Below are 26,026 nucleotides of genomic sequence, written 5' to 3' on the forward strand. Positions count from 1 at the left end.
CGCTCGATCGTTCATCCTTCGGGATTAGACTGGTCGTGGGAACCTGTTTGAGGAATTCATGGCGGATTCCGGCGCCCGAGAACTCGTCCGGGTAAAACACGCTGTACCACGAAACCTGTGACGTAATGATAGTTGGTCGATCATAGAAGCCGACCTTGATTTCTCTTTTTCTGCCAACGAAGTCGTCCCTGCTATTAGAGTAGCGGTGAGTAGCGGTAGCTGCAGTTACTTTCGGATTGATGGACGTCGAGAAGGCTAGGAGCTAAGATCGTCGGGATTCGGACGAGCGTTCAAGATCGAAGAGAATCTGCAACTACGAGGAATCGTTGTTCTTTGGAATGAACGCTGGTATAGTGAATAAATCGAGAGATTAACAAGCAACCGCTAATTTAGCTAGAATGCGATTTTTCGTCACGTATAATTTCACGAATCTTTCTTTTGCAAAAGAAAGGATAAAAATTGTACGTACTTTACAGAAAGATTTATCCATGAATACGGCCGCCAATTTTTCGTCACGTTATACAAATCGTTACGTTACAATGTTATACGAGGCTACATTGCAGTCGCATTAATTATGAACGACACTGTACGCAAGGAAATATAGCATCGACAAGGTTAATCCGGGCGAGAGTATGCTTTCCTGTCGACAGCGGCCACCGTGAACACAATCAGGACAATTGACCCGAGCTGGTCGCTCGACTGAATAATTGCCCCGCTTCCGGTCCCGCTTTTATCCGTTGCTATCGTATTGGCCGACCCTCGACATTTGCCAGCGATACCTCGAGACTCGCACGATCGTGACGCCCCATCGCCTGGGAAGATGTTCTCGAGGAAAGGATCCCTATCATCGTTGTCGAACCCTCCTCGTCGATGGAATCGTTCGAACGAATTGAAGGAAAAACGAAGAAACACGGTACGCTCGATTTGTGCGACCAAAGCGGATCAACGTGTTTCGATTCGAGGCAAAATAATAAACGGACAGGGTCGTAAAACGAGAATATTCGGTAAGAAATTTCTATTGAACGAGGGTGAATGAATTTATTCGTTTGTTAAATGCAAGTTCCGCGAGTCGGTGTTTCCTGGTTGCACAATGGTCGACGACAAACGACCATGCGATTCGTGGTCGGCGTGAACATCGATTAAGTTTCCTTCTCTCTACCTTTTCCCATTGCTTCGAACGTGACCAACGATTCACCTTGCTGATTAAACACGGTGAAGATCGAGCAGCGAAACGATGTATAGAACTTGGCTCATAGCCACATCGTAGGAAAACGCAACGATAACATAAAAGATGAATCGGTAGAGGAAATGTATCAGAGTAACGGATATATATCATAAAAATTCATTACGCAAATTGGAGATACTATTCGTTGAAATGTTTATCTCGCTATCGTTTATCGTGATTCTTGGCAAATTTATTCGAAAGACAGAGAAAAGAAATTTATAAGACAATTTCATATTCTTCCAATCGCTTGGAATTACGAAACGTTTCTCTTTTATATAAATAATAGATTTTTAAATCAAAAGAGTTCACGCAACAGCTCCTTCGTCTACATTCGCACATGGCGATGGGTTTTTCCATTTTTCCTATGGTTTCCCACGAGAGAAGAACTTGTTATTCGCCTGAAAAAGTTTCGAGACGGAAGTTGGCGTGAAAGGATAAAAATCGCGAAGAAGTTGGTAGGATCTGGTGAATTTCAAACGGCTCTGGTTCGAAGCCCGGCCAAAGAAATTCCAAGACGTGACCATCGCGAGAGAAATTTTTGAAAACTAACCAACACCATAGCTTCCGACGCTTTCTCGCTGAGACGATAAACCATCCTCCCACGGAAACTTCTTATCGTTTTAAGGTCCACGGTGGGAACCGTTCTCTCGGATGGCAGGAACGTGCGATATTAACGAAGCCGATAGATTTTATTCACTAAAGATTCCAACGATACCGTCGCTCCCTTCGAACCTGCTAGTTTCAATGATACTTTAATCAAGTTCTCTTATTAAGCGTATAATAAATGTTAATGATTGTCCCACTGAATATTGGGGTTTATCGACACAATGGATTAAATATTTTCGCGATCTCTACGATGTATACATTTGTACTAAATATCTTGTATATACGATAGACATTTCATTTTCAATTTCGTATCAATTTCATCAATATAATCATAGTGGTCCTGTCTTATTATAACGCTAATGAAATGTAGTATCCGTGAGCTGCTTAGGGTGCTGAGATGTCGCTGCTGGGTACGGCCGCTTTTCTTCTCATTTTTGAATCGTGGAAGAAAAATCGGAGTCCGGTCGCCGGGATTCGAATCCGGGTTCCGAACGTTCGTAACCTAAGGCGCTAACCACTGCGCTGCTGTCGTCCGACACTAGTTAGTGTCGAGTGGTGGTATTTGCTATCGAGTGTCGCCACAGGCCTTTTTTTCCACGACGCTACACTCGGCCATACCTGACAATTACATCTGCCCTCAGATATACTCGTCAGATATACAGCGCTAATTTCACTCGCTGAATTTCTCTAGCGAGTCCTCTAGGTCTATGAGCGTTAACACTGTGCGCTTAGGCTCGTCTTGCCTTGGTAGTTTTATCACTGGAGTTACCCGAATTCCGCCGTCTTGATTATTGAGATCGCGATTTCCTGGACCGTTGACGTCTAAACGCTCCCCATCACGCTAATCTCATCGTCGTCGTCGTCTTCTCGCGCACCGTGTTTTCCCGCTCTAGATCCTGAACGAGCCCCTAAAAATATGTGGTAACTTGTATGGATCTTAGAGTAAGGGCAAGTAATGATGTTTTATTTGGAGTTAAGTTTAGTTTAGCAAGTAATACTCAATACAAAAAATTGATTACAATATCGTCGTACGTCTTATTATCATACTCGGCTCTCAACTTCCCGATTCATACTCTCCGGTTCCTCCACTTACACTTTCTGACTTCTCGACTCACACTGCGACTTCTCAACTGACACACTGCGACTTCTCAACTTACATTCTGGCTGTTTTAGCATCCCTTTGTCTTTTCCTAGGCCCACTACGCACGTGTTCCGCAGACGCTCATTGCCAGGGTCACGTAGACCTTTTCCACAAAACTATACAATTGAAAGACCGACGACCTTTTTCCCCGATACTACAGAAAAATCAAAATGCCTCGTATCCCATAACAGGGCAATTTTAAAGAATAAATATGTATAGCAATACGACGAGTTAAACATCGGAGGATGTGACTCTACACAGAAAGCGACGATTATTTCGCTATCAGACAGCTATTTAACACAGTATGTGTTGAACTCGTTTCAATCTCGCTTGATAGAAAAACAAAGGCTGTGAAAAAGCTTCGGAGGTTGAAAGGGATGGTTAACGAGAGCCGGTGGGCTATATCTTCTGTAAAATAAAGCATCGCGTGTAAGAAGCTCGTGGAATATTCAGAATTAAACTCCTATTACCCCCGTGCTTCCGAAGACCGAATAATTTATTCAACTCATTCCCTGATCAAACTTTGTTGCAACGGACCGGCGTTAACAATAAAGCATCGTTTTATCGGGCAATTTATAGCCACGTCCTTCATTAAACTTCACCGAACGCTACGGACAGTTTTCCCGTAAACGTATGCGGCAAAAAGAAGGAGACGTTTAATTATCTTTTTATCCTACCCTCGAGGTTCATCGCGAGATTGCGTTTCGACTGTGCTCTCGCAAAATTTACTAGCTCCGCTATATCGTACTGCACCGTGCTGTGTTTTGTAGGAATAATCAAATTTCAACCTCGCATTAATTATCCTGATTATCCATTATCATTTTTGTGTAATTTGTTAGGAACATATCGAGAAGATAAATTGAAAGTTGCCAATTTTTAGAGAATTATCGTATAAAAGCACAGTAGAAAAATACGACAGTGTCGTGTCTACGTAGTGCGGTTGGTGAGCAGTTCACGAGCAAATTACAACCATCCTGTTGTGAATAGGCTCTTCGACGTGATGTTGTTGGAAGCGGTATAGAGAGGCTATAAAATTGTTCAGGTGTACAAATCTATACGTTCCAAGAGACAAAACAACGATTTGAAACGTGCAAGGGGAAATAAGATGCTCGAGACCTCGTTCAGAATTGCATTGTGTCAATTCAGTATCGTTCCTCTTATTTCTCTTGCAGAATATTTTTAACAAATTTGCAACAAATATTTTAACAATATTTTAACCAGTTGTATAGTATAGAATTTACTTCGAAGAAATTGTTACATTCACGAGACACAAGTTCTGGGTATTAACCGTTAATTCTAGACCTCTTTATTGGTCCCTTTCCTTAATTTTCTAACAAACGACTCGGTATCTCTCGCTCACGAAACCAAGTCTGAGTCGCTTCCGGCAGTTAAATCAGTCTTCTAGCAGAGACACCGTGTATATCTGGAGTAATGTCTCCCTAGAGGAGAGCACGACGTGCAGTCGTGTAGGAGGAGCGGTTCTCTCGTGCGCGATGTTGCACACGTGCAGCACGAAACTCACCGTTCACCGGCGATGCTATAGCGACGGGTTAAGAATTGGACGATTACTATTTCGCCTCTTTCCTTTCAGGGTGATGATGTAACGGGACTTTCGCTGTCGCTGCAGTGAAGCAACGATGTCCACACAATGCAACCGCTTCGTGCAGAACGCCTGGAAGAAGGAACTCTGTTCGAATTGCTTCAAGCCAAGAGAGGAACACACTTTGCCGGAAGAGACGTTCAGGTTGAACATTGGCAAGGCTCTGAACTATGTGAAGACTGATAATGTTAAGATACAGGTATTTTATTTCCTACTGAGTTACCTACTTGCTTTAGAATTTCAGTCTTTTGCATTTTATTAGTCCCGTTACAGGGACATTGATAGTGTGAAAATTGTTTCTTCTATTGTCTTCGCCGACGAATAAATCCTTTTTTATCGAAGCAAAAGTACTTCCAACACGGATGATATAATTTAAAGGAATGTCAACGATTTTACTCCTGACCGCTTGAAAAGCAAGCCAGTAGTAGAATATTATACATACACAGTAGGTTGACGTATACAGTACACTCTGTATAGCATACTGCGGTTTTGATTCAACGAAGACAAATCGGATTTGTATAAAATGTACTACGAACCTTAGCTAAAGTTTCTTCAGACTATGAGTTACGGAATATAAATTACATACGCGCGCGTGTGTGTATGTGTGTGTGTATGATGTCCAATATTTTACATAAGACTGTTACAGTTAACGACCTCTTAAATGGCAAGTAAAAATATCATACAGCAGCAACATCGTAAAACTAGAATATCATGTGGTTCATTATATTATCGTTAGGCTAAATGATATTGCAATACATACAAGTCCCTAGAAAATATCGCTAATTTTCTGTGCCTGAGCGAAGCAGCTGCGCGGCGTAACCGGGAAACTTGGTTATTCCTTGGTCATTGATTCTAATCGAGTAACTAGAATGCTTCTGGAATGGGACTACTAATTAGTAATGATCTCTGGTACACGTGAAGAAAACAGCTTCGATGGCGAGATAAATGCGGACCACGAAATTGGCTTTCTCGAGACACAGACAAGATCAAGGGACCAGCCGCGTGGAATTAGCATTTTGCTAGCAGGTTATAGGAGCTAAAGAACCGGCGAGCAAACGACAAAATCGATTCGGGTAAACTAGCGTGGCAGGGTCCCGCTATCGTTTTCACGCATGACGTTGGGATCGAGCAGGCGGCGAGCTAAACTGTTCTACGCTCGGAAAATTGTTACGAAGTTCCGGCCACGAATCGCGGCTGCATTATGGCAGCGGCATCAAGTTCGTAAAACTGGGTCGTTCGAGCAAAGGACCGTCGTGCACTGTCGTTCGTCGGGAATTCCTGGCTGCCGCTGGTAAGAAAAAGAGGGAATTTATGTGTAACCATGCGGATCGTAATACGTGGCGATGTCCAACGAGCTTTTTACCCGCGGATCGCATTCGCGTTCCTCCATCTATAATTTCTACCAACTTATGCTCGGTTTTGTACTCGCGTTTTCTTATTCTCGCCAAGGCACGTTGGAATTCACGTTCCTCGAGATGCACAGCAGTGGATGGTAATGGAGGAAGAAATTTGATCGAAGAGCGTTGTAAGATGTTCAAACACGCCACATAATGGAGGAAAAATCTCCGAGAACACCGGGTGATAAGTGTTCCGCTACTATATATAGACCGTCGATTCCAATTAAGCGAGTTTATTTGGTCTGCTGGTTAATTGTTTTCATTTGGATAAAAAATGTGGCCAGTTAAAGCGAGACCGGATAACGTCCGCGGTCTTACCGTATTTCTTTTAAAGAATCAGCACGAGAAGAAGCTACTGGAGATACACCTCGTGGCTCCATCTCGTTTCCGTTAATATCCAATTGAGAAGACCGACTGAATCGCAGTGTGACGTCCTCATTGTCGTGGAATTCTAAATTTACATGAAGCATATGTGCGCGTCAGCCAGTGACAAGGGTGAACGTTTAATCGCGCGACACGCGCGCCTCTGTCCACGCTCGAGAGGGTAGGCGTTATTCTACGAGGGTTTAATGCCGCATGTGGGCGCGTTCCATCGAAGGAAATCATCGTTCGCCCACGTACTTACGACGCTTTTAAGATCGTTTCGCGTGTTTTCTCATTTACATGCAGGAAATTGGAGGGAAAAATAAAACGGCAGGCAGATGAGAGAGAGAGAGAGAGAGAGAGAGAGAGAGAGAGAGAGAGAAAATGAGAAAATGAGAAAACAGGCATCTACGATTACTTTCTCCAGCTGATTAATCTCGAGACTTTTCAACATCCGGTGAGATGTAAAATAACGCATCCGAGAGCGATCTTTTTTCGTTCCACTGGATCGTAGAGGGGATACGTGTTCAAGTGTGTCGATAACATCCGGCGAAAGGAACGCGTGAAAAGTGGCAACTGGCGAAAAAATGATGTTCGCAGCGACGAGAGGGAATGGGATGAAAAGTCGAACGAGAAAATTGCCAAGGTGTTCGTACGAGACTATGGAACGACGTAGAAGCTTGCCATAGCTTTTGTCGAGTCGTCGTTTTCGAAAGAATTCGCAGTGTCATTTCGATGATCCCACCACCCTCTTCTATTCGCTGACTCGTGTTATGAAACAGGGACAACGTCGACGAATCTGCGACGAATATTCTAGCTAGTCGATAGTTTCTTGTCGTAGCTGATAAACGAAAATTCTAAAACAGTCCGAAACGTGTGAAATTCGAGAACAGCTTGGATCCACGTTGAATAATTCATCAACGGTTTCATTAACGCCAGCTGACCACCCGAGAGTTTCGGCGAAAAATAACGTTTTTGCACCGGCTGCATTGATCCAACTTGAGCCAGCAACTTTCATTTCCTGGCAAACGGTGATAAGACGTTCGAGTGTACGAGGAGACCCTTTAACCAGATCCAGAATACTATTTCTTCCGAGTACCGGTGAATTATTAGACGGATTACACGAGGATAGAGTGGTATGGACGATTATAACTTACTTAAGCTGGCTCGAGATTGCTCCTATCCGTCGGCGCTGCTGCCAAACAATAATATTTAATTCCTGTCGAAGAGGATTGGATCGTGAATCTGCGGAACTAGCCTGGAAACTTGTCCATAGAGTAGATACTTGATCGCCGTCCACGAAGATTACGATTCATGCCGATCACTTGGAGAATCGTGGTACATAATGCATCCTTCGAACGTTTCGATCCGCGTGAAACTTCCGCCGTTCCTTCGGTCTAGGGAACAACGTTTCATTTCACGTTCATTGAATACGTAATGAATTAAAGAAATTCGTATAGAAATCATAGAAATTCATAGAAACGTTCGCGCTACAATAATAAGTATCTAATTGTGTATTTAATTGTACAAACATATTGTATATTTAATTGTCTAAATGTACTATGTATAAACAGACATAATTAGAATTATACGTCGAAATTGAAATAGGAATATATAATTATATTTCAATGTCGATAGAGGTTGACGTCAAACACGCGTCCAAATTAACTACGATATTCATAGATATTCTAGAACCGATTTATTTTACAGCACAAATAATTGCACGGAAAAAATCCGTGTCTCAGCTGACGCTTTAAATATTCAAATCTTTTAATAATAAATTATAAATATAAGTTTTGATCATTTTCAGAGTATTCTGCGCGGGAAGGCGGTGTCTCAAAAGGATCAGAAAAAAAAGAGCGTGGCATTTACGGAGCGGCTGACGGAGGTAATCGGTTATGGAGGCGACGACTTCGTCTCCGAAGGTGAAGAGGAAGATGAGCAGGACTTGGTGGAGTCGTTCAACGGCGACGATGACACGTTGCCAGACAGCGAAGAGGAAAGGGCTTTGGGCAACTTGACGCGTGCCAATACCAACTTTAATACGATCACCGCAAACTTGACGGAGATCGTCTCCACGAACGAGACGAGTAAGTCGTCTACAACGACGAGATCCTTCGCGTCCCTTATGTTGGGAAGGATACAGAAGGATTCAGAAGGCAAGAAGACTACGTTGTTGGTCTCTGTCACGCCGTTTGGCGGTGACGAATCTTTGCCAACAGCAAAGAGGCCTAGCGATAAGAAGGTGAATGGATTCGTTAATGGCTTAACGAACTTTACCAAATCTAAACTAATGGAAACTGACAAGTCAGAGGTTGGTATTTTGTATTACGTTCGTTGCATGTTCGATTTTCGTCGTCCCTTGATTAGCATAGTCACAGAATGATCACAGAATTAACAAAAACAAATGAATTTCATTTAAACCGATTTTAGTGTTACTGTCTTGCAGACGTAGATATAACGAAACAGTTGTTCTGTCCAGGTTAACAGGCAAATGAACAGATAATTTTCGTATAATACCTGTCTCTATATTGTAAAATACTACGTGTGCGAGTTATTATCCTGAATTTACGATACTTACTAAGAACTTTTAGTCACGATTTTCTGATTTTTATTTCACGTCTTTAGAAGCACTTTGGAAGATAAACGTTTGCCGATTTGGATTCACGTCATGCGCGGTAAACGCATTAAAGGGATCTTCCCTTTGTAGAGAAACTTTATTGAAACTTTCCGTCGAATTCGTATCGTAAAGTGCGTTAAAGAAATATTCTATACTTGGTGAAAAGTTTCTTTCTTTTTTTTTTATCGACTTTTAATATTCCTACAGACGATGTCGAAGAGCATGAAAAAAACCGATGTCGATGCGAGAAAGGAAGAAAAGAAGGATCAGAAGTTTTCATCCGGCATGGAGAAGATCGTGGACATGCCCCTGATCACGTCGAATAATTTAATTTCTGTCATGCAAAGAAACGAATCGGGGGATCCTGATGACACCAAGGACAGAACGTCCGAATCTAACATAATCAACGTCGAGAGGAATTTAGAGAATAGCAAATCGGATAAGAAGGCTGCCAATATTCCACGAAGCCAACCAATTAAAAAGTTCGACAACGAGAAATCCAAGACTCCTGCGCAAGCTTCGCAAAATGGTGTCAAGATCGAATATGACTTTACCGGGAAAGTCACGAAGAAAGCACGCGACGTATCGAGAATAGAAAATGAATCCTTGGACAAGGGTATCGAATTGACTCTGACACCTTTGAAGAACGAGGCTGAAGACGCTGCTGAGAGCGATAGATCCATGGTTGTTCGAGGAAAAGACGCCAATAAAATCGACGCAACGTTAAACGACAGTAGGAAAATCGTTAAAGACGATCCATTGTTACTTGAAGTGCGAAAAGTGGAAGGTGAAGCTACACCCGTGGAGAAGAAGTTCAGTTTTGAAGAAAGTCGAGAATCGGCTGGTGAACCGGATGGAAAGGCGGACGAAGAGGAAATGACGGAACCGCCAGCTCTTCCAAAGAGTCCTCCGCCTATTGAAACTAAGCATCCTGTTCAGGCAGAAACGTGTAAGACACCGATCATCACAACCGAACCGAGACCGTCTTTCCTACATGGAACAGTTCACTCGGAGTCGAAGATGAAACCCATGGTGCCTCAGAAGCCGACTAATTTCTTGGCCAAGAGTAGTCCTACGTCGCCTGATACAAATGGAAAGAAAAGTTACGTGCTACCGCCTCCTTCGATTCAAAACGCCGCAGGCAAGCCCGCTTCGAGCACAGGTGAGAATATTTTTCTTTCTCGAAAAATATGTCGCATCTTTCTTGAACTTTTAAGATTTTTATATAAAATCCCTGAATACTTAAACTTTCAAATATTTTCATGTAAATATTTCCAAACTTTCGAGTTTCCAAGTTTTCCAATATCCAAATGTTCGAATACTTCAATTTTTCAACGTTTAAACATTCTCTTTTTTCGAAATAACTTTCAAATAAATTCTCGATTTTCCAACGTTTAAATCTCCCAAGAAACAACTAAACCTAATGATCTGCGAGTCATTCGCAACTGCGACAAGGGCGTAACGATTAGATCACTGTCGCGACGATACCAGGATTACTTAGGGATTCGGTAGACGGTTCGCGCAAAGTCATCCTTCTGATTAGTTGAAACGACCACGTAGATCCACGATTACGTCGTCCACGGTACAACACTCTCCGTTCTAATTAACGACGTTTGCATTTTCAACTGATTTACAGGCGCCAACAACGTTCCACCTCCGGAACAAATAACTTCCTCTCGTCTAACAGCTACCAAAGACAAGTCGGAGGAGCAAGTTGCCTCTTCGCTCTTAGATCAAAATCGTGGATCTTTGAACGCGGATACTCCAAAAGACTTGGAACAGCGAGAGAACGAAACTTCTCGATCCCAAATCAACTCAAAGTCTGTATGTCAAGGTATCGAGTCGAAGTTACCGACCGTTGAGATGTCTGCATCGAAAACGTCGCCAGGAAGCAAGTCAAAGGCGTCGTCGAGCGTAGTCAGAAGTCAGACCACAGATTCAGCAGATAGTACGGAGAATCCGGAGGTAGACGAAGAAATTTCAGATCCCCAATTTTCGACGGTAGAGTCGATACGGTCGCCGAATAAAAGAAGAATGGCGCCAAAACCTCCAGCGATCGATTCTACGGAAGAACTGGCTCCCAGTTGTAGCTTGTTCGCCAGGAATCCCGGAGCGAATTTCAAATCAGACTCTCCGGTGGTCAGGGAAAAAGAGAAGAGAGAAAGAGCCTCGTCGTGCAGCCCGAAGTTTCGAAAAGCTGTCTCAGATCTTCCAGATCCTACGAGCGCGCAAACGTGCGATCCAGCGTCCAGGAGAACGATATCTCTGTCGCAGGATAGCCTGGCAAGTGGGCCAGAAGTTAGAGAAGAAAAGAAGAGAGGTAGACCGCGTTTCTCTTTGAAGAGATTTCTCAGGATGGGTTCTAGGAAAGACGTGGATATGGTTAGCGGTCACGCGTCCAACTCGAGGATCGACGAAATACCATCGACGCCGCAACCTAAACCACGATTAGAAATTATTCATCCGTTGGAGTTGGATGGTGCTGCTGTTGAAGTGGTGGGAAACGATCGGATTAGCAGGATAAGCGAAGATCAACCAGATTCCTGCGGTTCTAGGAACGACGCGGGAAGAGCAACTCGATCGCCGTTGTCCGCCGGATCGCACGCCGCCGGTAAGTTTTCCTTTTGACACACGATCGCTCTATCCGATAATGATCTATCTTGGTGAGGGATCGAGGGAAACGGAGAAGCGGTTCTTTTAGAATTTCGTCCATAATTTTGGCTTATCAAAATTTACCTGGTCTCCCTTTGTCAATTAATTAGCATGTATATTAGTGGTGCGGACATCATCGTGTCACGTTCATTTCGCAGTCTCCTCAAAGAGAACGTTTAATATTCAAGCGCGTACCGCGATGGTTCTCCACCATCGAGAGCGAATTCTCCGAAGATAGTAAATTTGCAAGGATCGTATGCCGGCTGTATAAAATATGCGTTACTATGTTATGGTAGCGAGACCAGGGAAACCGCCGCCACCACCAAGGAACCAGTCTTTGGAGGATTGGTCGAGACTGGATCCAGCTAGCAAACCGGTCAGACCACCACCGCCACGCGTCGAGACCAAACAACTACCGTCGAGGAACGACAAGTCATCCACAAAATCGTCGCCCTCGTCGTCCACATCTTCAACGTCCTCGTCGTCTACGTCGTCGTCTTCGACATCGTCTTGGCAGCCAGCAGCCTCGACCACCTCAGACTCGATTTACGCGAATCTGGGTAAGTTCAGGCCCATCCAATGTAACTAATGATTATCCACGGCAAAAATCTCGATGTTGTAACAGCCATACTCACACGAATCCTCGCGCCAGCTGCTTCCTTGACGAATTTACAGTTTTCTTTGCGAGAGTACGTCCGATCGGGGAATATAATCCTGTAACGCTGGATAACGGTGGTTAACTCTCACCTTTCCCTCACGGGTTTTTTTCTTCGTTCCTCGTTTCGCCGGGTCGACGTACGGTCGTCGTGAAATTGCCGTTTCTTTATACCCGTCTGCCCCCTTTTTTCTCAATTTGGATAGTGCTCGTTTGTCCGTGCCTGGACACGAACGAGGACTTAGACGATCGATGAAGACGAAGAGTCGCGTGATCCTGTTTATATCGGGATTCCCGTGAATCAGTCAGATTAATATTCTTCTCGAAGTTACGTTCTCTTTTAAACTTTTGCTATATGCCATACGCGTTTCGTATTCTAATTATTGTTTCTTATACTCTATACGACTAATCCCTTCGAACGACTATACTCTATACTCGTGTACTTTCTCGACTAATTGCTCTATTTAGAGACATTATACCGAACGATTCACGATTCTCTGTGATATATCTTATTACCGTCTTGTTAGATAAAACAACGCGCGATGACGTTTCGCGCCTCGTGTTTTTCAACAGCTACGTTTGTCGACGAAACACCGTAGTTGTGATTGTCTTTTTTGTACCGCGCGAATCGCCGTCGTTTTGATACAGAAATTTCTCTATCGAACGAGCTAAAGTTGCCTCCAACGGACCAGAGTGCGATCAAGAGTTTGAGAATGGCTGACCGAATTTAAGAAAGAATTTGAAACTGGAAAAAGTGCGAAACCAGTTGTATGAACCGATGATTACACATTGTTTTTTTTTTTTTTTTGTAAATAAAACCATAGAAATGGAGTACGAAAGATTCTGTAACCTCGAATTTCTGTGTCTGAAATAAACGTTTGTTGCCTGAAAAACCAGAGATCCTTGTTTTCTTGGTCACGTAATATTCTCGCAATTTTTTCTTTCTTTCTTTTTCTTTTCTTTTAGATTTTTGGTTCGTTGCACCCGTCGTGATCCCAGTATCTCTCTATCCGTTGCGTGTGCTTTCTCCTTTCTTTTTTCTTTTTTCATGACGAACGGAACGAAGGCCTCGACGATGTGAAACGACGAAGCGAAAAAAGGAACCACGATCGTTCCCATTCATAATTGTTATTGGATTGCGATCGTTTGACGTTTGCGCGGTTCGATTTGGGGTTGCTTCATCGTTAACCGCATGCACCGGATACGACTGTATTCAAAAACCACGCGTAACTTGCATACGTTCCCTTTTTCATCCACCATCCCGCTCGTTCCATTATTTCCTTTCTTTCCTTAATACGTTCGTTACCATTTACCGAATAGAAATATCCTTGTCAAACGACCCTCTTAAACCACATTGTTAAAGTCCATCTTTTGTAAACTTCTTGGTTTCCTTAAACTTTAAAATTGTTCTTCTATAAAAGGCAGAAGACGCGACTTTTCACGTTTTCCCTGCGGTTTCCATTTTTGCGTAAAATACTTTACGCGCGAAATTAGCAAATATCACGTGATTTACAAACAAGCATGCACACAATGAGTGATAGCGGTATCCTTCATTTCGATTCAAAAAGACAATTTCATTCGCGTGCTAAGCATCGATCTACTCGACACCTTCCTTCTCTCACGGACGACGAGTCGAATTTGCTTTGGTTAGACGAGAATCGAACAGCTATAGGGTAGAGAGGTGCTCGTCTCATTCCTAGTCTGCTGTAAATAGTGAACATGTCGGCGGCGACGTGACAACGGTGGTAGGATTGTTGCGCAAGGTATCCTTAACCGTCCCAGGGTGCAACTAACGCCGCATGTATTGATTGCATATTAGCATCGTGTTCTCTCCCCCTTCCCCTTCAGTCAAACCTTGATAACGAATGCCTGCCAATTCCAGGATTCCCGATGATTCGCGCAGGAACTCTAAACGCCACTTAATTCACTGTGTTTCGCCCTGGAATTTCTAGAACTCTATTGAACCCTTTAGCTCCGCCGGAACTTCTCCAAGGAATTAGGATACCGAGAGAGATGTGTCTCTCCTTCCACAGGAATTACGTTTCCAATTGATACGAACGGTGTTATTTAGTCGATTTAACGTTGGAAGAAAGTTGAAGGGTTAAATAGACACGATTCTCGTTATTCGATTATCATACAGTATCGGATCGTTCGATAAGCTGGTGCTGATTTTTGTAGCACAATATCTAATTCGCAGCGTCAATTACTACGCGTCATCGGTATTATGTATAGATGGAAACCTCGATTTCTCGTATTTCTATTTTCTCGATTTCCATTCGCCAAGAACATGCTGTTCATAATAGAGCCGCGAGAATGGGTCTGCCAGGTACAAAGTTGATTTAAACCTCGAAGATGGATGAATTGTTCGGATATAAAACAATTGTAGGAAAATGGAGTCCTAAAACAAACGGAACAGTTGAAAAAGATCATTGAACGAAACTGTACGTGTATATCGTATTAAAAATACACGTATTTCAAAAAGGTAATGTTACGAACCATTTAAAAATCGATACAAAACTTATCGAACGATCGAATAAACTACCATTATCATTATCGTACTTACGCTGTAGTCGTATTCGTAAGAGTTTTATCGGAAAAATGATTCACGATTGAAACACCGACGAGCGGAAGAGCGATCCGAAATCGTCGATACGACGACCTCGAGTGATTCACCAACGTGTCTGATTTGTCGCTTTGCCCTCGTCCTCTCGCAACAACAGTCCATTCTGCATAGATATACACATACGTATGTACGTGCTAGCGCGTCTCTAGTGTTTTAGCCGGGAACGATAATTCCGTCTCTCCTAGCACGCTAGTACGCTAGCTAGCCTGTTTTGTGACATGCCTTGTGTCTTGTGGTACTAACCCATGGCGCTTGACGATGGCGGACGTGCCTGCAGCAGCGGAGGATGTTACAGGTGAGGTGCGCAGCTCGTTGGCACCCTCGAAACCGCAAAGAACCGCCAGCATGAGGGACCAAGCGACCTCGCAGCCAATCCTCAAGAAACACGGCTCTTCAAGCCCGGCCCTTAATCAGGATTACGAGACTGTCGCGGTTACTGCGCCACCCACGTCCGATTCTCTGGTAATGCTACAATTAATGGGCTTTTAACGATTTTTATGGCTGACCGCGGAAGTGTACACAGGAAGTAGGAAGAAAGGTGTTCAAGAATTTAAGGCTACCGTAATGTCTCACCTATTAGACGTCAGTGTGTTCTCGAAATAACACTTATGGCACGTTCGGCTAGGTTAGTACATAGTACGTACAGTGTTCTCAGCGTTCACCATTCGGCGTTAATACATTGGTGGATTATGTTTGATCGGTTCTTGAAACATCTTCCTTTGTCGATCCGTTTACACGATTTGCATGACAAGAATGATGGTACAGGTAAGGTGAGAGGGAATCTGCAAGTCAAAATAAGTTGAAAACTAAAAATAACGAAACAGAGTTGGAGCATTTTATCGTTTCGAAATAAAATTTTTTTCACGAGTCGTGCTAATTTCAACTGTTTTTCCAAAAGTTCCTTTCTGTACGAGGACTCTAACACGATGTTGTTATTGTTGCTTTCTGTCTCATTTTCACTCGTAGAATCTCCTCGTTTCATTTGTACCACAATTTCGTTACATAGAATTACCATATCTAACGAGTTACTAATTCCAGCGTGGTTTCACACGATTTTTCCAGACGTCTAACGACAGTCATGTTTACGAGTGCCTTTCTAGCTCGCCGGAGTGCGATTCGAATCTCGAGCTGCGCCACACTGGCGTATCTCATCTCAGCTGCAAGAGGAAATCCGACAGCAACGCGATGGAACCCGCTTCGGAATTCAAATTTCATCATCAGACGTTCGTCAGATCGACTTCGCTTCCATATTGCGGCAGCGAGACCGAGAGCGAGTTGTATGCCCCGTATGGTTTTTACACCGGTGACGAGGTACGATCTCGTGCTATTTTCCGAACTGGACGTGACCGCGTGGGTGGTCGCGTAAGATATCGGAAACTGTACAACCAAAGAAAACGTATGTGCTAGTTTTAAAATTATGGCGACTACCGTGGAACGCCATCGAAACGAACAAATTTGATGCTACACACGATTCGGTTTCGAATAATTTGATCGAAATTCTGGTCTCGTAGCGATGTCAACGAAACTTTAAAATGTTTCGTACCTCGCACTCGATGTAACATATTCGTGAAAAGTGTCTGCAAGAGTCGGAATACTTTCGTGAATCGGTGTATGTATATTACGTTTCCGTCGGAATTTATGCTTTTTAGAAAAGAAGCGATACGAATATGGCGATCGATCGGACGCTAACCAGATAGAAAAGGTTTAAAATTAAACGAAACCCCGTAGAGACTAGGTTTTTCACGCTTCCGCCGGAGCGACCTTTCTTCGTTGTTTTTTCAAAGGTGGATCGGTTTCACAACTGTTTAGCAGGCCCAGCGATTTTATTACCATGCAACTCGATCCCGCGGTATTTGCGGAACTTTATTACTCGACGGGGAAGTTTCGTGGTCCGCGCGCGCATCCTGGACTTTTCTTATTTAATAAAGATCCCGGGAAACAATTTTACTTTGAGATAGTTTTATCAGTGGCGCAACCGCGCGGAATTTATAATGGAATTTTTAAAACGCAGGGTCCCGAGGAGGATCAAGACTGGAAGAATAAGGACGACGAATTAAGGATAAGCCGATTGAGGCAACGCAGAGGTCGCAGTATAGTTCATCGAAGCCTCGAGGATAATTACGGCGCCGTGGTCGTTGCAAATCACGAAGCTCTCGCCCAGTTTCTCGACCAGGTACTTTCTCACTTTGCGCTTCCTTCTAAGAAAAATTTTCCAACTACTTATTCCGAGATCCAAATCCTACATTCATGAAATCTTCGATAAAATCTCAAGTGCTCTTTCATACAATACAATAGGATATTTTATTATTAGTTATTCCGGAGTATGCGTTCATGCTGCGGTGATTTACGATTAACGAAGCGGCATTGTTCCGGTATCTAATTTATCTTATTGACCTGGAATCTTTTCGCAAAAATTCACCGTCTAAAGAGATTTCAAGATCCAGCAAAATATGTAAAAATGCATATTTTGCGATATTCAACTTTCTTGTTTCGTTACAGTCGCGTAATGTTTCATTAGGGTGATAATGGAATTTCAAAAACTTTCGACTTATGATGTGTGAAATTCACGATGTATATTCGTAAAAGTTTTCCGTGGCAAATATTCGTGAACTACATCCGCGAACCGCTATAAATAGATTCAGTCAGCACGAGTTCAATTAATCAGGGTTAACTAAAATTTCGTTGCAATAAATACAACTGAAATAAATGGAGTATTGTCCTCTAATTGGATCGTTCTATTTAGATTGTATTTAGATGTGTATTTTACTCGTACGACGTGGTTCATAGAATATGCATGGGACGTACATTTACTGTTGCAGCTGAACCAAACGCCTCAAATGCTTGCGGGGCTGCGAGCGTTGAAAAATACGAATCCGCGTGTAAGCCACTTCGGCATCGACGCCAATACGTCGATCACAGTCGGTAGAAGAATATTTTGCTCGGCGACGTGGAACGAGCTGAACGTCACCTTGTGCATCGCCTTCGATCTGGCTACGCATGTGTCGCGGAAGGAATTTTATTTGGCACCTATAATCGAGTTTATAGACAGCCCACCGAGGGAAATTACCGACAAGACGTGTCTGCGCGGGAGCAAGAAGCTCGAAGGTATTTTATCGATCTCCTTATCCTTTCCTCCATAAATTACACGTTGCCACGAACCAATATTAATTCATTAAGGGCCAAACGACAGTTTTTCCGAACGTTATAAACGCTCTAATTTCTTCAAATTCCGTAAAAATATGAAAATTTAAATTCGCGATACCGTAAAATCGTTTTTATTATTTCAGCGACCATTTCTGTACTGCCGCGTTTACAAGTGAACACGATACAATTATACGGTGCGACGATCAAGGATTTGCACGATGAAGGAACAATTAGAGAAGCATCGTTCGTGCTCCTTCAATTCGTCACAGCGTTAAAGAGCCTTCAAGCGCGAGGAATCGAAGAATCTGCGAGAAGCTTGAACAACGTGGTTCTATGTAGAGAAGACAAGGACGCCTATTACAGGCTCTATCTTCTTCAAGGGTCGGTAAACGCGTCGAAGGAGCTTGCTCGACGCCAGCTCGAAATTGGTTCGCTCATTGCTCGATAACGTTTGACAGATTGAACGTGGAGACGAACGAGGAACGCGACGAGGAGAGGGTTTCGTTGTGTCAGTGCGCGCTCGTGGCGCTTCAACAACTCAACTTGGCCAGTAGACTGCCTCTGATTCAGGAGCTGCTCGTACGGGAGAAGGCAGTCACCTTGTCTCAGGTAAAATTAACTAGAACGTCGTCGGTTGTCTGTTTTCGCGAAGGAACAAATAATTTCAAAGATGAACGCTACGACGACTAGCGATACTACAGTGCCGTCACGCGAATGTCAAATATTCGATGGTGATATACAGTGACGACAAAAAATATTTGTCTGCGTCAGAATCTGGAAGAATTGAGAACTGAACGAAAATCTATATTCTCAACGTAGGTGAAATCCATCCTGGAATTTTCTCTGTGGGGTCCCGCGGACGTGACTTTCGGTGGTCCACGAGAAAGAGAAGTTACCCTCCAAAGATGGTTGGATCTGGAAAGAGCGAACGTTCTTCACGCGTTAGTGAGGACAAGGGCGCCGCTCACCGTCACCGACGAATACCAATTGCTATTCTTGGTTCGAACCAGTGCGAAAATTATGGGCGAAGCGTCCTTGCTTTTGGACGAACAACGAAATCGTCTGGTTCGGACTCGCTAAACGATCGTTCTATTTCTTCAAACGATCGTCATCAGGGACGAAGTCAAACAGAATCGACCAGTTTTTCATAGACGAAATACTATTTAATTATATTTATACATCTGGTAAATAGTGTATTAAAGATTTTCTAAATTCGAGAAACGTGTACAGTTTTCAGACGATCGAAAGGAACGACGTTTCGTTCGAACGAAACTGGACGATAGTCGCGATTGTACAGATGAGAACGCGAGGTTCCGAGTGGATATCAACGCTCGTTCGAAGAGAGATCGCGTGGGACGATGCTTTCGACCGAACGTTCTCGTTCATAATTAAGAACGATAATTACCTTCGATTAACGTCCCCGATCGAGTGTAATCTTATTAAATATTTGTACAAATAAACGACAATTGCTATTTGACGTATTCCCCCTGGCGAACAATTTTATAGCTGATCCGATTAAGTGGAAACGCTAAATTACCGAAGCGTTCGTTGCGCGGTTATTACCGTAAATATCAAAGACACGAAAAGGCTATTATTAAGTTAATACTTCGGTCCGTAAGGAATACTTCTATTTTAAAGGTCTGCTTAACGTCTTCTCTTAAATCTTTAGAAAGCTCGTTCGTTTGTCTCGATCTTAACTTCTAAATGGCAACGTACATCAACTCGTTCAGAGATCACCCACGAGTCGACAAAAAAAGGCACCGATTACCGATCGTTGCTCTAACATTCTGCTGGAAACACTGGTCCGCTTGTACGACACGCAAACGCACACATTCTCGCGTGGCACCAGGCACCGTCGATTTATCAACGTCGCGGCGCGAAATCCAAGCCAAGTATCCGATACAACAAATTCCGTGTAATAGTCACGCACGAGATCGAACGCGTATTATCGTTAATGCAATAACAACGTGCGGCGTTGGTAGTTCGATAAATCAATAATCGGAATGGCGACCGACGGAAGATGCAATTTTTTGGCGGGGCTCGGTGAAATACGCGACACGTGGCCCCAATGCCTCTCGAACAACGGATTAAAAATTTGGCGCGGTTCCCGAACACGTTCTAAGTAATTCCTCTGCCTTTTCCTGTCCACCTTTTTCACTCTTCCTACCCCACCAACTCCTTTTAGACGCATTTTTTCCAGCAACGGAATTGGACCACGCAGGAATGCCGCGTTACCTGCGCGCCGAGCAGAAACGAGTTTTTAATTAAACCTTATGAATTTAATGGCACACACATACACATACACACACCCACACACCCACACGCGTACAAAAGCAGGCCGGATGGACGCGTTTCCGTGGACGCCGAGACGCTTGCGGAATCTCGTAAACCAACCCTTTTTAATAACTCGCCTCGGAGAGACGATTTTTAAACGAAGCTGCTCTGCATGCTTAACCAATAATCATGAAAAATTTTCCAAGCCGAAGGAATCGGACAAATCTAGATTTGCTGTGAGCGAATGTAAAATAGTTTTTTTTTTCTCGTCAAGAAAAGGCTGAAGGGCTGTGCCGAGGGTTGGAAGAAAATATTCTATTGAATGTTTTATCGAAACAGAGGTTCCGGTTGAAGAGGGCTTGAACGTTCGTTGCTACGAAATAAAGAGCTGCTTGTTTGTTGCGACACTCGAGTCCCTCTTGTCGAGGTAAGTTTCCCAGCAAGTAGTATATACCAATTATTGACCGGACGTTGCTCTGTTCGGGCTGAGTGGCATAGATGTCGCATACTCTACCCTCGACTCTATTTCCTGGCAGCTTGAACGCTCTCAAACGAGAGACGAACACTTTTTTTTCAAGACGATACGTCATATGTGGTGGAAGGGTAGAAATTGATGGTTGACCCGTTAGTAGACCGCTTTAAAGGTTTACAAAAACTTTCCAAAGGAAATTTAAGCCCGTCTTATTGAAATCTGTTTGCCGTGATGATATTGAGGTGACGCTTAATGCTCTCCAACGGAGATTTACTACGGAACCATGTTGGAACGATATTCTTGGAGAAAAAGACAATGGGAATGAAGTCCATCGACGCATTAAAAATTACTGCCAATATTACTAGGTCTTCGCGTGATTAAAACATACGGTTATTCAGACTCTAATGAAACGAAAATCTCTTGTATTTATCTCAAAGTGGCAGAACACCTGATAATTGAATGTAAAGTTATTGTTGAACTAAATTACAAAATCATGCGGTTTTTGTATTATAAGACTGCGGTAAAATTATCAGTTACGAATGTGTTAAATCAATAGATTAAACGCCGTGCTGCTTTTGATCATTTTATACCAAATGATATGGTCGATCGAATGACGTGATAATTATCTATAAATACATTGGCTTTATGCTATCTGTTATAAACTGAAAGCGTACAGGTCAATTACTGAATTGTCGATATAATTGGCAGGATTGTCAACGGGATTAATTTAGATTTTTTAATTTCGTCACCGAAGTAGTACATGAAATGCTTAATATCGATGGGAACTCGATTACTCGCAGCTTATCATTTTCGCTCGTAGTTTACAGGCAAAAACAATCGTCGTTTTGGCTCTCGACTGCGTCTTTTACGGCGTCAGGACGCCTGCTGTAATGCAACTCTCAGACGCGACGAAACGTCGTCGCGACGCGTCGGTTGTTAGCAGATACCATTGACAGATACGGAAAACAATGGCACGTACTTCAGTTTTCGTGCTTTTAGCAGCACGAACTCGAAGAAGGCCGAGTGCTCGCCATCGAAATTGTAGGTGACTGACTGCATCCATCTCCATAACAGGTACGTAACGTTCGAGTACGCTTCGCGCTCGATTCTGATCTACCGGCGCAACAAGACGCAGCCAAGATCGAACAACAACGTCATTCCCTCAAGAACGTCGAGTAGATTCTGTTAAACGTTTGTCTGCTACTTCGTCTGCCGGAAGCATCGTTTGTCTTGCAAACTGTTTGAGCAAACATGACGACAGTACGCGGCGAATGTAAATTGCTAAGGCAACGGTTATAGGGAATAAAGTGTTTCTCCAAACGAAGGACTCCAATGATTTCCAGGTTCAGTAAAGTGAAACGTACAGTGGTTCGTGGAAGCATCGCGACACATACGACTACTTATTGCAGTGGATTACATATATTAAGATTTAGAACTATTCAAGATCATAATAAGTCAGAGCAAATTACTTTAAACGAACACAAAATGGATGAGCACGTACGTTTGTTTCTATTGTCTTTGGTATGCACAGGCGTGGCCGTGCATGCAAAACCTATTCTAACGAAAGAGTTAGATTCTTGAAGTAGATCCAAAGATACAATCAACGAAAGAATTCGAACATTGGAATTACCAACCTCTATTACATGTACATACGTACACACTTACGTATACTGTATAGTCGAATACATTAGAGAGACAATTTGGTGAGAAAAATTGTTTCTTTTCATAATGGGCCACACTTCAACTTCCACGATATACGTACGTTGGCGTATTTCACCAAATTTTAACAATGTCGTGTCCGCATTCCTGTTGCAACGTCAAAAATAATCGTTACCATCAATTCCTCGAAGAAAAGCAGCACTCCTTTTGGTGCAAAATGTAACACGCGAATGGCTCAAGTATCCAACTAATTAGTCGACCCACTTTAGACCCGGTACTCGAGCTAAGAGCTAGTTGAAACAAAGTTTTGGTACGTTGACGACGAACTGGCCTTACCAAGGGCCAGAAAAAAGAATAACAAAGGATGGCATTACGCGAGTAGAAGAGCGACGTTAGACGGTGAAAACGCATAATTACCCTCGATCTTCCAGCCATTAGATTTCTCCTCTTTTTTGTACCATTGCGCTTTCTTCACTCTACGATGAAAGCTTGTAAAACTCCGAAAATAGTCGCGGTAACAGGGCGTCTGTATAATTTTTTTTTAGTGTTTTCGTCCACAATTTTTATCGTTTACTTTCTGTATCCGGTCTTTTCTCATTTTTCTCTTTCGTTTAAAATAGATCGACTATCGGGATTCTTATTTTCCATCGCTTTCGCGTAACGTGTTTATCTTCGAATCGTCATACGCACCGTTTAGTTTCAATGGATATCACCTGGATTTTCACGTTCCCTTACACGTAGTGTATTCCGCTCCAAATGTAGCAACCCGCATTGTTCAACTATATTACAGATTGAGGATTAACGCATAGCGATAACATAAACCAGTAGCGGATGAACGATTTTCCTACTGACATGAATAAAGAATATCCGGCGTTGATGAGGAATTAGGTATGTTTATTAAACCTCCATGCGATTAAGTTACGTTTACAGCAATCTTGTTCGGCCACGTGTGAAATCCCATCGCTACTAAATCAGTCCAGTATTCTATCGCATATAACTGATGTCTAAATTAACGCGATAATTCCCTTTTGAATTATTAGAATCGAAGATCTATAGGAGAAAGACGCATAAATCAAAATGGTATATTGCGTAAACCGTGTTGGAAGTTTGAGTTAGAATTCACTTAGCCGTGTCATACTATTCTCGTGGAAAAATATACACTATCTTTTATTCATTAATATTTAGAAAACGCGGGAACACGAATATATATCTTAACGAGTGGCTGGACAAGCAGGCGACATGATTTTTGGCCGATCAACCTGTTTACTAATTCCGTATGTTGTCGAGAAACAAGCAAACACGAGCAGTTATTTCGAAAGCAGCGCTTAATTTGCCTCGACGAGAGAATCCAGATTATCCTGGCGAGGCGGATTCAAGCACGTGAGGTCAATTTCGTTGGTCTACCGGTTGGTTAATTTGGCCTTGCGTTGGCAGTGGCCGTGTCTCTCCGCGTAACCGCTCGCGTTGCTTGGCGTACGCCCAAAAGTACGGATACGAAAGTGAAAAGCGTTTTTGTACTTAGCAACGCCAGGATGCGTTAAATTGGCCAAAATTTTTAGACCAATTTCCTTTCGCGAGTTAATGAATTCTGAATATCTTTCTTTTTTTTTTTTGCAAGAAACATCTGGAACAGCTGAAATTCCGACACTCTTGAAATTACGTGTTAAAAATTTTGATTAGCGACTGCAGTATCGTATAAATAAAATGTTGCTAAGTAACTTAACCGAAGACACAAAATTGAACAGCACAGCTAACTGACCGCATTGATTTTTAAAATACATCGTCGCCAATGCACGCGATATATTTCCGGGAAGTGATGAGAGTTATGCGGAAAAAACGTTGCGTTTGAAAACGCCAGGTAGAAAACAGGCGCAAATTGTTTGCTGCAACCTGCTGCACGAAAGGGGTCGTGCAAAGGAGCGCGAACGTCGTTAAACAGTTTAATGTCGTAAGCTTGATTATTCCGCCATGGCAGTAAACCGAGCCAGGTTCTTCCTTGTTAATTTGTCTCGTCTCTAACCGGTAATGATTTTGTCGACGAACAGGGGCTAAAATACCCAAAGCAGCAAATTGTTCGTAATTGGTATGTCAATTCGAACGAAATATAGATTGTTTCTCGTCGTGGAAGTTGATTATGTATAGTCCACGAATTATTCGTATTTTAAACGAAACAATCGTGTTTCTCGTTGTGCGAGATATTATGTTTCTATATTCGGCTAATAAAAGAGAGACAAAAGGGGGAAACATGGATACGCGATGAAATGGGGACAGAAACCGATTATTTTATTATTTCCACAGCAGTATCGGCGCATCGACAGGTGCGAATAGAGCGTTGTAAAACAATAACAAACGTTTATAGCTCGGCCCGTCGAAATTGGGATCCGGTCGTGTAAGTTTTCAATTCATGCTGTGGCGTAGGGTACGAAACGCCATTCAACTTTATACGACGTTGCTCTGAAACAGTTGTAACTAGTTCGTATCATTGTTGTATCATTCGAGCAAAACTCGATATCATTGACAAATATGTGGCAGTAACGTACACTCGCGGTACGTGTGCCCGGCATATTCGCCCTGGAAATTCGTTGGTCGAAAGCTACACGTTCTTGTGATGGCAGAGGGTGTTGTAGAGGCCGCAGTTATTTATATAAACTCGGCGGAGTTGAAAGCTGTCGAAAGCTTTCCCAGTACGTCTATCTCGCATTATTGGACTGACACGAACGGGTACCGTGCTATTAGGGCGGTTCCGTTTGTTGCCAATCGAAAACACCCCATGCCTTCTATCGTGTCCGACATTTTCTACCCTTGCTATCGACTAACCGGGCTTGATAAATCAAAATTCAAGCCCATTTCCATGCAGTTGAAGTTCACGTCGAAGAAAAACCTGAAAGAGTATCGTTCGTAACTTCGTCTACTAGAAGTAGCGTGATATACGGTGTTCCTCAAAAGTTCCTGAACACCTACTTATTTTTTACTAAATCTAATTTCATATGAAAGTAGAATAGAAGAAAAAATGAGGTTATTTTTTGTTCGAAAATGAGAACTTGCTTTGAAAAATTAAAATATAATTCTCAGTGTAGGTAATATACGTAGAGCCAAGAAGAGAAGCAAAATTAATACTTCGATAAATCGTCCCTTTAATTTTAATATATCATCGATAAGATTTTTAACAAAGCATTTAAATGTTTGTTTCCGCGAAAAGATTATATGGCATTTAGTCGTTAATTCATATACGTGTTTGTATACATGCGCTGAATACGTGACTGGCACAATAGAAAGTACGCGAAAGTCTAAAGAGGCTTATTGAACGAGAATTCACCGAAGCCGTGAATGCATTATCACCTAATTGCCACTTTGTTCCTTGACATTAAATCCAGCTACCTTATCGTAGCGCGAAATTAAACGAATAAATGGTGTTTGCGCGCTCCTTAAAGCGTAGCCGCGCGGAAGATGGCCAATTCATTGAAAGAGGCGGTTCCGATATTGTTACGTCGCGTAACACTCTACCTAGCCCAGGCCACACACCGCGGGCAAGATGGCAACCAGATGTCTTCGGATACTCACTGCGTACCCTCAATAGCCTCAAGTACCTTCCATA

The 26,026-nt window shown here is 42.8% G+C and overlaps 1 protein-coding gene and 1 long non-coding RNA gene across 5 annotated transcripts in view; one reads left to right on the forward strand and one right to left on the reverse strand.

The window, feature by feature from the left end:
- LOC126869903 (uncharacterized) overlaps window positions 1–19,507 on the forward strand; it is a 64,709-nt gene extending 45,202 nt beyond the window's left edge. For 2 of the 4 annotated variants that reach the window (XM_050627046.1, XM_050627047.1), the window contains exons 2-13: window positions 4,564–4,771; window positions 8,143–8,646; window positions 9,160–10,114; window positions 10,589–11,563; window positions 11,901–12,164; window positions 15,160–15,344; window positions 15,945–16,193; window positions 16,894–17,055; window positions 17,702–17,987; window positions 18,170–18,407; window positions 18,485–18,635; window positions 18,846–19,507. In XM_050627046.1, coding sequence (XP_050483003.1) covers window positions 4,610–4,771; window positions 8,143–8,646; window positions 9,160–10,114; window positions 10,589–11,563; window positions 11,901–12,164; window positions 15,160–15,344; window positions 15,945–16,193; window positions 16,894–17,055; window positions 17,702–17,987; window positions 18,170–18,407; window positions 18,485–18,635; window positions 18,846–19,106 — 4,392 coding nt within the window. In that variant the 5' untranslated portion in view covers window positions 4,564–4,609 and the 3' untranslated portion in view covers window positions 19,107–19,507. The remainder of the gene's footprint in view (window positions 1–4,563; window positions 4,772–8,142; window positions 8,647–9,159; window positions 10,115–10,588; window positions 11,564–11,900; window positions 12,165–15,159; window positions 15,345–15,944; window positions 16,194–16,893; window positions 17,056–17,701; window positions 17,988–18,169; window positions 18,408–18,484; window positions 18,636–18,845) is intronic. The other 2 variants (XM_050627048.1, XM_050627049.1) reach the window with 2 other exon arrangements.
- On the reverse strand, window positions 12,280–15,153 carry LOC126869951 (uncharacterized). The gene is made up of 2 exons (XR_007691057.1): window positions 13,702–15,153; window positions 12,280–13,668 (listed from the first exon to the last, which is right to left on the reverse strand). It is a non-coding gene; the product is annotated as an uncharacterized LOC126869951 (long non-coding RNA).
- Window positions 19,508–26,026: the final 6,519 nt, after the last annotated feature.

This window comes from Bombus huntii, chromosome 10, assembly GCF_024542735.1.
Source record: "Bombus huntii isolate Logan2020A chromosome 10, iyBomHunt1.1, whole genome shotgun sequence".
NCBI lineage: Eukaryota > Metazoa > Arthropoda > Insecta > Hymenoptera > Apidae > Bombus > Bombus huntii.